The sequence below is a fragment of the Musa acuminata genome, chromosome BXJ3-9 (genome assembly GCF_036884655.1).
Source record: "Musa acuminata AAA Group cultivar baxijiao chromosome BXJ3-9, Cavendish_Baxijiao_AAA, whole genome shotgun sequence".
NCBI lineage: Eukaryota > Viridiplantae > Streptophyta > Magnoliopsida > Zingiberales > Musaceae > Musa > Musa acuminata.
In genome coordinates, this window is record NC_088357.1 from 4,481,286 (window position 1) to 4,493,774 (window position 12,489).

Below are 12,489 nucleotides of genomic sequence, written 5' to 3' on the forward strand. Positions count from 1 at the left end.
TCTTTTCAAAAAGAGGAACTATCTTTATTGATTCTGTATTTTGTGAATAATGAAAATAAAAATCCCTGAAGAACAAGAACAACAGTAGTACTTCAAGACGCAATGCACCGAAGACCTAAAATGAATAAAGCTGGAAAGAAAGAGTGCGAGACGCCTCGGCCACTCCAATCAACGTCAAGAAAGCGTGCGTGCCGAAAGAGAGCGGGCGACAGAAAAGAAGAGACGGCCAACCTTCGGGACGCCGGCCATACCGATACCTACATCGTACCTCAAGTGTCGGCCGTCTGATCCGAGATCAGCCCCCCCTTCCTCCCCCACGCACGAACTCTGACGTACTCCTCTGCGGAATCAACTCTCGGTGTTCGTACGGTTACTACGCCGACGCGTACCGATCTCACTGGAGCCGTCGATCTCTGGCCCACTCCTCATCAGGCGGCTGCAACATCACCGTATTGTTGCCCTCCTTTCCGGCCAAAAGCATATATCCAGAAAAGTTGGCCGGTACCGTCACCTACGGTCACCGTACTCGAACGATCTGTTCCTCGCCTCATCGGACGGTTCTCCAGCTTCCACCTCACTATATTCTCACGCTCCGTTTTGCCGCCTTCGTCGGAACTCGTGCCGCGACGGTTCTACCGTCCAATCATATGATGCAAAACACATCCTAAGGTGGCCGATCGTCCGCATATAACCTTCCCTGCGGATCAAAATATTAGGGCACGTGAGACGGGCTATAGGCGGTCAACAGTTTCAGCTCTCCTGTAAGCCTGCGTTCTTTCCTTTCTCCGCGTCCCCTTTCGTGCTTGCTAAGCTAAGAGTTCGATAAATATCGCAAAAATTGCTGCTTCTCTTCTATCTTAAGAGAGAGAGGGGGAGCGGAAGGAGATGAAAGGGAAGGGAAAGATCCACCCATCGCCCCCGCCGCATGACGCCCTGGCGGTGCTCGGCCTCCTCCCGGCGGCGATCCTCGCGCTGACGGCGGCGCTGCGGGAGGAGGACAAGGAGGTGCTCGCGTACCTCCTCACGCGGTCGATCGACGGTCCGGCGGCCGCGGCGGAGGAGCGGCGGCATTGCCGGAGGCCAGGTAGCGCAACCCAGCACCTGCCGGTCTTCGGCTGCGGGTGCTTCGACTGCTACACCGGGTTCTGGTCGCGCTGGGATTGCTCCCCCGACCGCGAGCTCATCCACCAGGCCATCGAGGCGTTCGAGGAGCACCTCGCGAGCGCGGAGAAGAAGGGCGCGAGGGGGCGGCGGGCGGAACGCAAGGCCGCCGAGCGGGCGGTCAAGGGCAAGGGCAAGAAAGGCAAGGAGAAGGAGAAGGAGAAGGTTCGGATACTGGCGGTGGAGGCGGATAAGGCTCAAAAACAGCCGGAGGAGGCGGAGAAGCCTCTCGAGGTGACGACTCCTGGGGGATCGGAGGGGTTCGCTAGCGAAGAGGCCCCGGTGGGAGCGGGAGCGGGAGCCGCGACGAAGACGGCGGCCGCGGAGGAGGAGGGTGTGGAGGCAGAGGCGGGGAACGGCGAGCGGCGAAGGGGATGGGCGGACGTGATGGGGATGTTCCATTCGCGTTTGTGGAGCCTTTGGGGTCCGGGCGCGTGAGGCATCATCATTGAGGTGACGGAGAAATTAGACGCTTAAAAAAGGGTAATATCATAAATCTGCTGTAAAAATCGTACTTGTTTGTTTTATTATCATATTCGCCGTTAATTATGTAAATTATGATCACTGATTCCGGTAGTTTTGTTCGTTAATATTATGCTTGCATGCAAATAATGGGAGGCAAATTAATTCGGTCGTTGGGCATTTTTTCTGTGTCCAATTAAATGCAATCAACCATCAGTATTAATTAAGTGGAGCCAAGTGGCATAATGCTACGTGCTTATCCACAAGCAGTAGCCCATGCATTGTTTAAGCTTTGTTGTTTAGTACTTTGCTCTTACATCGAGTGATGCCATTGTTAGGTAAGAAAGAGATGGAGAAGGATTAGTGGTCTTTGAAGCGGATTAAGCAAGGAATGCTGCTTGTCCTAAATGACTTCTAGTTTTAGAGTGGAGGAAGATATTAATGTATTTAATAATGTTTCGATCTGGCTGATGATATTAGTTAAAAGAGGGACTGAACATCTCATTAGGTGATGATGATATTTTAATTGTGATACACATAAGTTTATTATTATGTCGGTAATTTCATCGTCGATCATAATCATCCTTGTTCCTCTAACCTCAACCAAGTCATTTTTACATCGACATCCATTAGATTATTCGTTGATTCTCTGACCTCGATTAAATCACTTTTAGTCGATAATATTATAATCTCTGATTCTAAATATATGTCTTTAAGAATATTTTTTATAAAAAAATGATGTCTAAATATTTTTGGACTTATTTACGGTAAAATTACATATTTTGCTTTCCATCGAAGGATTTGTATAAGGAATAATTCGATGGCCACAACTTTCTGTAGGAGCCAAACGAGATTGAATCTATTTCATCTAAAAATAATATATTATATAATAATTAATGTCAGAGTATTAAATTCTAATGAAATGACTGAAACATGAGACCCTTATCAAAGTACATGATCATTGAAGTCGAGATATTAAGTTCTTATGAAATGACCGAAGGATTAGACTCCACGGTGCAAGCGTCGAAGGTGGCTTCTCTTCTTGCTGACAGGTGGATCGCGGGCCCCATGAAGGTACCGTGAGAGCACAGAGCATCGTGGACGAAGGGGTCCACTTATTTCCTCCTATTGGTCGAATTTGACTGCGGGTGTCGGCGTCATTTATGGTTGGTGATTGGGGCTGACTCGGTGACGACAACCATTCCTGTTCCTGTTGTACCTGTTCTTGCTTCCGATCAAGAAGCAGATACCTTTGTTATCGGGGATGATGTTCGAGATGATCGTCTCAATTCAGTTTGGTTGGAATTTGTATCCACGATGAATCTTCATATTTGATCGCCAAGATCTCAAAATGTTTTTGGTTTCTCAATACGCTTGAATTAGTGACGAAACGAGATGGAGGTTTAGATTGGTTTCTCAATACCTTGATTACTGTAGTTTAATAAATAGATTTTTTTTTGAATAATCTAATTTGAAGAAATATTTCATGATCTAATTAAAATATTTTAAAGATATTTTATATTGGATCGATGTCCATGTGGTTCAGTAGTTAAATGAGGCCTTGACTATCTCGGTTGACTGATCTATCATGTATCTATCGTAATAAATATTTTCTCTATCATAACAAATATATATTGATTCGTAATCAAAACATTAAATTGGTTATATAGGAAGGATTCATAAGTTTCTTGGAATTAAAATTACTTACGAGCTAGCGTGAAAATTTATTTCTTGAACACATGATTTTTTTGGTTTGTTAGTGAAATTTTTAGGATAAAAAATTTATCATGATATTTGAGTGGACTATAAGTTCAAATCATATACTTGTCTCTTTTTATTTAATTAAAATATTACGGATAATTAACTTGTAAGAGAAGATATTAAAATCTACATAGGATTACTAATTCAACACTTGATTTATCTATCTATGATAGAGATGAGAGCTTCTGCTTTTGGATGAGGGAGGAGAGAGTGGAATGCATCCCTCTCACTTTCCTTCATCTATCATCACAGAAAGTGAGCTCACAGGGTAGAGCTGAAGACCACCCACCATGAGTTGAGACATGCAAAACCACTCCAAACACAAAAAGAAGTTGATGATTTAGACTCAATCCTCCTTCATGTTCTTGGTTGGGTCATGGTCCTTAATTTTCCTAACTTTTGTTGCTTGTGCAGTTTGACAGTGAAGTAGTAGCCAACTGAAGAAAACAAAGACTTCTTCTTGGTTTGGTGGTCATTTAAATCCAAGTCATGATCCTTCTAGCTTTACTGCAAAGTCAATGGAAGGTTGGTAGCAAGTGCAACCTCTGTCTGTACTTTAATGCTTTTAATATTCTTGTTTGTGCCAAACTCCATTAGAACCCTAGGAAAGATTTGGAAGAACATGGTTCCACCAATGAAACAAACACTTGAATGCACCCCCAACAGTCGGTCCCTTGAAAGATTATGAGAAGGCAATAATGCTGCTTCTCACCTCATTTTTCTACATTGATGGATGTTGGAATGAAATGGAAGTTCTTCTCCAAATTTGCTACACAAAGAGTAGTTATTGGCATAATTAATCTTTTTCTAATAAATTATGATAAAATTTAATTGGTTGGATAATATTAGTTGAAATAAATTTATTTCAAACAGCGACTGCCATACCGAATCGTATCGCCCGGTACGACGGTACATATTGGTCCGACAGGCCAGCGGACTGCTCGGTACCAATCTGCACTGTAGCAGTGTTACAGTAACACTGCAGCGCACTGTAGCAGTGATACAGTGCTCGATACACCATATCGTACTCGTACCGGTCCCAGGTCGAAATACCAGTACGGTACGATATTACGAACCTTGATTTCAAAAACCTTTTTGATTCTCACATCTCTAATCCCCTCATAGATTCAATTGTTAGAATATAATAATATTCAGAAAGTGGGTTAGATAACCTATGACTCCATTAATTAGCATGAGACGAAGTCTAATTCTGAAATTAATAATTACAACTTGCTAAGCCCACAGAGAATAAGTCCAATGCAACGTTGGAAGACCAGATTCATAGAATAGATGATCGATAAATGCCGTCATATTAATAGGATAAATCGAGAAACACGTACGAATACTATAGAACTCCGCACATTTTTATGTGCATAAAATTAAAGGTCACACGAGCTAACATGATTTGCACTAAAAACGATTCAAATTGCATCGAGATTAGCAAACAACAGATGCACAAGTTGATGCAATCTTGAGAACCATTTCGCACGCGGACACGTGGCCGAAGTCTCATCCACCCTTTACAATGAATGGCGGCACCCTTCGCTTGCTTGCCGGTCACGACTCTCTCTCTCTCTCTGTCTTCTCGCACCCAACAGCCGCCACCGTCCACCCACCACTCCATATATACATGGAAAGCTCCCTGCAACGACCACCGTCGTCTGCCTTGCCTTCCCCTCGGCGCTCCTTCCTAGCTAGCCGTCCGATATGATCAGTAGCGCCCAGGTTCCATCTGAAGCGCAAGGAGCTCATCAGGTGGAATCGCCTCTCGAGGAGGAGAAGAAGGTGCAGCAGCAGAAGCAGCGGTACGCCTTCCACACCAGGAGTCATGTGGACATACTCGACGATGGCTATCGCTGGAGGAAGTACGGCCAGAAGGCAGTGAAGAATAACAAGTTCCCAAGGTTGGTCTTCTCATCTCATGCTTCCTGTGCACTTTCAGCTCTCTCTCTCTCTCTAATCCTTTGAACTATGGATTCTTTTGGCTGCAGAAGCTACTACCGGTGCACACATCAAGGCTGCAATGTGAAGAAGCAGGTGCAGCGGCTATCCAAAGACGAAGGCATTGTGGAGACGACTTACGAGGGAGTCCACAACCATACCACGGAGAAACCAATCGACAGCTTTGGGCATGTGCTGGAGCAGATGCAGATCTATTCTTAATTTTGATGTCCCCACAAGGAATCTGAAGCCTCTGTGAAGAGAGGAGTATACATGAACAAGGAAAGAAAGAAACTACTGTGATGAAGACACAGGGATTGATTGATGCACAACAATAACAAGGGTTTAGGAATTCTTGTTTGCTCCAAGTTATTCTGAGACTTGTTGCACAAGCAACATGCTGTGTATGGATTATGTGGGGGGATGTGATTTCTCTAATTAATGAAACCACGATGATCGTGTGGAGTTTAAGTTGACCGACACAAATCGTTCAAATAATGATCATGTGTCTGCACATTAATTCTCTAAATCAAAGATGATAGATGGTGGCTATGATATCAATTTTCGACATGATTTAGTGGGACATGAATTTATCTCTACTGTAAGTGGATGTGCAGAATTAATCTCTTTTGCCTCTTCCCCAAAATAAATTACCATACACATTCGTTTATGATACATACAGTAAAAATAAATTAAAGAAAATGAAATAAAATACTTGACACTAGGCAGGCAGTACATATTAGGAAGCAACAGTTAGGTGTCCTCTGCATTCTTATTCTATTGATCACAAATCAATCCAATCCAGATTAAGAATGAAATATAAGATGAACTAATATTTTGAGGCTCTTATTAGAGTGAGTATACTGTCTTATAGAGATACTATTTGCATAATTCTGAAACCTGAATCAATATAAACAATTAAAATTTGTTGGGAAAAAAAAGCATGAGAACACCGGTTTTTCTTATATTTCAAAAATCAAAGCTAGAGATGCCAAGAGAAGATATGTTCATGTCATGTTCTATTTCAAGCTAAAAAGGTAGGAGTCGAAGCATAAATACCTGCACCACCCTCCTGGACTTCCATCCTTGATCTTTCTTCATTCGATGGAGAGCTAGAGAACTATGGCAGACAGCATCTCATCCTGATATTGTCTTATGAGAACAAAAAAGAAGATTAAGATCATTAAGAAATTAACAAAGGCAATTCTGTTCTTCTGCTGCGGTTGTTCAAATGCCTGATATTGTCCATCTACTTCTACCAGTCATGCATGAGATCGAGGTATTGATGGTTTATGGGCATGCAGATGAGAACGTTTAGGCACCGAACGGCAAATTGAGTACTGTGAGTTCAATTTCTTTATTTTGTTTGTTGCATTTTAAATATCACTAGCACAAGGAACATAAATGCGCATTTTTTACAAACCTCTTTGGAATTCCCTCTATGTAGTAAGTGCTACCTTTTGATCTCAAGAATTATGTCATCCATGAGATTATTGAAAGAGTTGTGCATATCTCGATTTGTTATATTCGTTAATTTATTTAATAGGCATCTAATTACTCACAAGTGGACTGTTAAAAGTAGAAGTGATAATACACATTCTTCTAGAAGATTTTAACGTAACCATGCAATATAAATTACCCTAAGAATATGCATTATTTTGCAATATTCATCTTTATTGCAGATAACCATGTGGTCATCTATGTTTAAAGCAAAACAGAAAATTTTTTGAGTTTATTGAACTCTGGCAGTCAGGCTGGGTTAAGCTAAATTAACCTGGTTATTTTGATTGAGAATTATAACTCAATCAAAAAAATAAATACTTTACGATGTAAAGAAAATCCAATCCATTGGATGAGACACACTATGAAACTCAAAACAACTAATATTTATTTAGCTGCTGCCTTAAACCACTTTGGTGTCAAACAATACAGAAAATAAACCTTCAAAATTTTGAACAACCTCATCATCTAAGATTCAGTTGTAGAAGTATACCTCTTTGAATCAGAAACCACTGACTCATCCAAGTACTCCAAAGTAATTGCAGCTTCATTTGTTGAATTTGAAACTGCAAGGTATATGCATGATTGTTGCAACAATGACAGAGCCTGCATGACTATGTATTCATTTGTTAGAACACTGATTAACAAATAAGATGTGTAAATGTCACAACAATAAACATATGATATGTTTGAACCAAGATATGAAAGTACACAGATGAGTCAACTTGACTATGTGACCGTACCTTCTAAATCACTTTCAGATGAGCTAGACAAGCATCCAGTATTCCAGCTCTTATTGTCATCCCTAACTTTTCTCTTAGCCATTCTATAAACCCAAGTTACCAAAACAAAAGCTCATTTATATGGTGCATCCCTTCTTCATCTGCCGATATTGTTTGTTACCAACTTCTGCCTGACGATGCTCTGCTGAGCGGAGAACTGCACATGTATCCACTCCATCCATAAAGGCTGCTGGAAAGCATCAAACCATGAGGTACAAAAGACTCGATTAGTTTGAACTGGGAAGTGATAAGAGATCCGCTACTTGCAGGAGATCCTGACTGCAATACTCACAGAGAGTGCTAATGGCCACTCACTGGAGATAAATGACGGTTAACATTAGAAGGATAATCCCCTTTACAAATTATTCTTAATTACTTAACTAGTAAAATGCTTGACATTGTTCAACATCAATGATCAATTTCAGTTGTTGGCATACTCCAACATGAACATTAAAAAAATGGCATGATTGAAATAGAAGGTTGTGTTGGATGAACTGAAGTGCGTTAATATTTTAATAAGACCAGTAACATAAAGAAGAAAGCACATCATATTCCTGCTATGACTTTGGGCCTAAAATGGAGCAAATATATGAAATTTAGGAGAGTGGGAGTACCATGAACAGATACATCATCGTGTGCTTTTATGTGAACAAGCTACATGTGACACAAGTTCTAGGATGTAATAAGCATGTGAAGAACATTGTTCAAGCCCTTCAGCTGAAATGGATTTCACTGATAGCTGCCAAACAGAAGCAGAAACTATGGAGATATATCAAGGTGAAGAGAAAATTGAGAAATAAAATGTCTTAATATACCTTCATACCATTTGCAGATTAAATCATACAAGTTTAACAGACAAGGACAGGTGAACTTGTGCTACTGCAGACAACATCTTTTGAGGATCAATAACAAACCTGGTACCAGCACAAAAAATGTGAAAGTACCATTTTATTGAATACACAGAGACTCATTTCGGAAGAGATCATCAAAGTTATTAAAGTAGACTTAAGATACTGGATCTCACTATAAAGTTGGTCTGACTGCATTTACCCAATCTTGAATATGAGAAACAAGTAACAAGAAACTGGCAAATCATTGAGTGAGGAAAGAAATGTCTGGTTACCGGTAGCAAAATTCTCCTAATATACAGTCAGGACCATAATTCCGGCAGCAGAGCACCCAATGAGTCCATAGTAGAAGAGCCAATACAGCCAAGCCATTCCATGCCAAAGACAACTCTATCTAAAAGCTATCTCCCTGAAGAATAATTCTTCCTGCAGCTTCTGTTACCCAAATTTCAGTGTTCAGAAGCATGATGTGCAATGCTTCTGAACGTTATTTCTGCTCAGAGCTGTATATATAAACATTATTTTTCAACATTCTGAACTTTGAACACCACACAATGGATTTGTATGCTGTCACTGTATGTCCTCCAAAATCTGGAAGATGACACAAATTATAGTCTTAAAATAAAGAATTAATAAAAGTTTTGTTGTAAGACTTTCACAATTTTTGCATTTTTAATTTAAGTTGCATATGTTTCACACGTTGCGCTTATCTCATTCTGCAATCCCAAAGGTGAGAGGAAAGTTTTAATATACAAATCACAAAAAACAATATGTCATCTATTAGCTTATGCAACTCATTTTCCAATTGATACCAAATCAATGAGTAGCTTGCCCATCAATTATGAAATTTCTGAATGATGGCATTCCATAAATTTACTACATCTAACGAACATAGGTATAAAGCAAGTGATAATGGAACTCATAAACATCAACTGAATACATCCCATTTAGCTATTTTTTCCATGCTAGTAAAGAAATCAAGAAATCCACTGAGCTCCTAAATATAACTACATCTTCATTCATATGTTCATATAACAAATACGAAAGATGGCTGCTAGAACAAAAACATTACATCATACCTTACAGCTAAGAATAGAAAGAATGATGACTGGACAGATAACACACGTAAAGGTTCAACTGAAGTACCTCCAATCCAGCATGAAGCCATTTACAAAAATCCAATTCTGATCACTAAGCATTATGCTTCTTCCTCTTGCAAACGCCTGCCACTACAATACTCCATCTGAGTGATCTCATTACATCCCTTATTGTGATATAAGTGATCAAAATTACCAAATTCAATCAATGATCAACAATAAAATGATCCTCATGTGCATCCCCATCAATCCGATTCTCTGCTGAAACAATTCCGTTAACATGGTGGTGCAACCCCTGCATCATTTGAGACAGATATGGCATGGGTTGGTGGTGGTGTTGATGGTGATCATGGTGGTGATTTCCCATTCCGGCACCACTGCTGCCATCCGAGAACCCTCCAAACACAGGGCTTGCCACCCATTGAGATAGCGCTCCCAGGAGCTGACCGACCACAGTCTGTTGCTCATGGAGGATTTGAGCCTGGACCTGCTCCATCTCAACCTGGTGTTCCTTCACCATCCCCTCCATCCGCTTCCTCCATTCTGCCCTCTTCCCTTCCATCCTCTCCTCCCACTCCAGGTCCTCCTCCCTCCACTGCTGCTTTGCCTGTCTCCTCCCCTGCTCCCTTTCCTCCTCCACCTGCTCCGCCGTCCGTTTCCTCTCCCTCCTCAAACTCTCCCGTTCCGCCTCCCTCTCCTCCATCCTCGCCTCCCACCCCCACCAAGTAGCCAGCGCTCGCCGCTGCTCAGTACGATTCTTCTTTCTCCTCTTCGTCGTGCCCATCTCCACCACCGGAGGCAGCAAGAGTTGCTGTGGCACCGCGGCGGAGACAGGGGTCACATCATCGAAATCAAAACCCTCGTTGTCCTCGATCTCACGATCGGCTCCCTCGCTGGCGCCTTCGGTGCAGCAGTCGAAGGCTAACCCTAGGCCGAGTTCGCCGTCATCATCGAAGGGGACCCCGGGAACAGGGGCGGGGTCCGCCGGCTGTAAGGATGCATCGCCGAAGATAGAGCGGTAGCGGAGGAAGTTGGGCCAGTGGGAGATGCCTTGCTTGGCCCAGTCGTCGATGGCAGCGTCGGCGGAACATGAAACCGAGGAGGTTCGGTTGAGGACGAGAAGCTTGCGCTTGACGAGGAGGTACTGGTGGCGCATGTTGTGCACCTTGGTGGCGGCGTCTTTCCAGGACCAGAGGAAGGGGTAGGCGGCGGGGTCGGCGGCGTGGTGGCGAGCGTTGACGTGGGCAGCGATGGGGCGGAAGCGGCGCTCGCGTGTGCGGAGGCGGGAAAGGGACTCGTCAGCAGCCATCTCGGCGTACTTATCGAGGAGGGATCGCTCCTCCTCCTCCGTCCACTTCTTGCGCGGCGGTGCCATCAGTTTGCCCACCACCACTGCTGCTATGGCTCGAGGCGGAAGAAGGCCTGCATCGCATCACACATCAGCGGAATTCCCTGCCTTTGGCTGCGGAGGAAGTCGAGTAGGTGGAAGAAGAAGCCAGAGGTAGTCCTTCGCCACCTCTTCGTTCAGCTTTACTGTTTGTTGTCGCCTTTTTGGTTGTGGTGGCGATAGGTCCGATCTCGCTGGGAGCAGGTTCGGAAACGAGGAACGAATCCCTACTTTCGGACTCAACAGCATACACTTTTCTTTAGCCAACCTGGCAGTCCGCTATTGATCGGAACAGTGGGACCGCTCTGTTTCTTCAAACAGCCAACTATTTCATATTTTCTTCCCATTCTTCGATAGATGATGTGGCTCTGTTAATTTATATTCATTTTCCTCATATATTCTCGTTCTATATCACCACCGATCACATCATGATAGGTCACATTTCTACCTCAAATATTTCCTTAAATCAAATAATATAGCAAATCATTCTTAATCATATATGATTATGTAGTTACATAAAATAGTTATCTCTATCCATTATGAATAATTTAATTCTAAGAATTAGACAGCAAGCTTAGAGTGATCTCATTGGTTCTATGAGTATGCGTGCAATTCGAGCACGCAGTGGATGCTTCATTACCACCATGAACACCAACTTCTCCGACACGTCGACCTCCTCATCGTCAACGCCGGGCTTTCACTCGAACTCCCGCAGCAGATTGGCCACGAAGTACTCAAGGTGGATACCGATGAGGGTAATGATTATGATAAGACTCGCATGACATCAGTTGGCCCAGATATCGCCCAACGGGCTGACAACACCTGGTCAACACGGACCGGAACGCCTACCAAGGCACATTAACGCTCCGCTTCGGCTCGATCCCTCACGCCACGCCATCGGTGATGTCAGACGCCACCAGGAGTACGATCCTGCTCCATGCGGGCAAGCACACCAGGTAACAGTAATTCTCACTATAAAAACCTTTCGTGTTCTAAACGGGAGGAGAGGAGGACGAAGGGACAACATATAGTAAACCCCCCACGACCACTGACTAACTTGATCGTCGGAGAGGTCGGGCCGAGCTCCCCCGACCCGACCTTTGTGCAGGTGAGAAGACGGAGGTCTCCCATTAAACGCTCAAGCGAGGAGTCCCTTCCCGGAGGAAACGACGTCCCGTCCTGATCGGACCAACGCAATCGGCCACCTCGACAGTCTCAAGGAACGTCCCATAAAGATCTCCCATCATCCAGACCCGAACCGAGCCGCGTCAGCCCGAGACCACGGCTTAAACAACAGATACATGACGCCTTCTTGCTCGCGGCGAGTTGCTAGAAATCCGCTCCATCTCCTCCACAGGAACACCATCGCCACTCGTGGCCACATGTCGAATATGAAGAGATCGGCCCCCGTGCCGACGACCTCGCTGGATGCGCATTATGTTTCGAACTGCTTTCTCGGAGAGGGCGTCGTCGAAGCACATCAGGATCAGCAGGCGCAGAAACGCGTGCCGTTTATGATCGTAAACCATAACAATACCATCGCCCGAATC

At 43.6% G+C, this 12,489-nt stretch overlaps 2 protein-coding genes across 9 annotated transcripts; one reads left to right on the forward strand and one right to left on the reverse strand.

The window, feature by feature from the left end:
- Positions 1-674: 674 nt before the first annotated feature.
- On the forward strand, positions 675-5,811 carry LOC103997157 (uncharacterized). Its single transcript, XM_009418308.3, has 2 exons — positions 675-5,288; positions 5,376-5,811. Exon 1 carries the CDS (start codon positions 886-888, stop codon positions 1,597-1,599), a length of 714 nt encoding a protein of 237 aa, XP_009416583.2. The 5' UTR covers positions 675-885; the 3' UTR covers positions 1,600-5,288; positions 5,376-5,811.
- Positions 4,663-11,197, reverse strand: LOC103997156 (uncharacterized). 8 transcript variants are annotated; one of them, XM_065167869.1, is made up of 6 exons: positions 9,535-11,197; positions 8,731-9,046; positions 7,569-7,797; positions 7,319-7,431; positions 6,385-6,477; positions 4,663-5,578 (listed from the first exon to the last, which is right to left on the reverse strand). In XM_065167869.1, the coding sequence occupies exon 1, from the start codon at positions 10,925-10,927 to the stop codon at positions 9,758-9,760; it is 1,170 nt and encodes a 389-aa protein (XP_065023941.1). In that variant the 5' UTR covers positions 10,928-11,197; the 3' UTR covers positions 4,663-5,578; positions 6,385-6,477; positions 7,319-7,431; positions 7,569-7,797; positions 8,731-9,046; positions 9,535-9,757. The 8 variants fall into 8 exon arrangements, 7 of the variants coding, with proteins under 7 accessions (XP_065023941.1, XP_065023940.1, XP_065023939.1 ...); XM_065167868.1 differs by having other exon boundaries at positions 7,569-7,794; positions 9,602-11,196; XM_065167867.1 differs by having other exon boundaries at positions 9,602-11,196.
- Between the last annotated feature and the right edge of the window lie 1,292 nt (positions 11,198-12,489).

Excerpts from the sequence above, each read along its gene's own strand:
- LOC103997157 (XM_009418308.3), top strand. The coding sequence starts at position 886 with ATGAAAGGGAAGGGAAAGATCCACCCATCGCCCCCGCCGCATGACGCC.
- LOC103997156 (XM_018818561.2), bottom strand. The coding sequence starts at position 10,927 with ATGGCACCGCCGCGCAAGAAGTGGACGGAGGAGGAGGAGCGATCCCTC.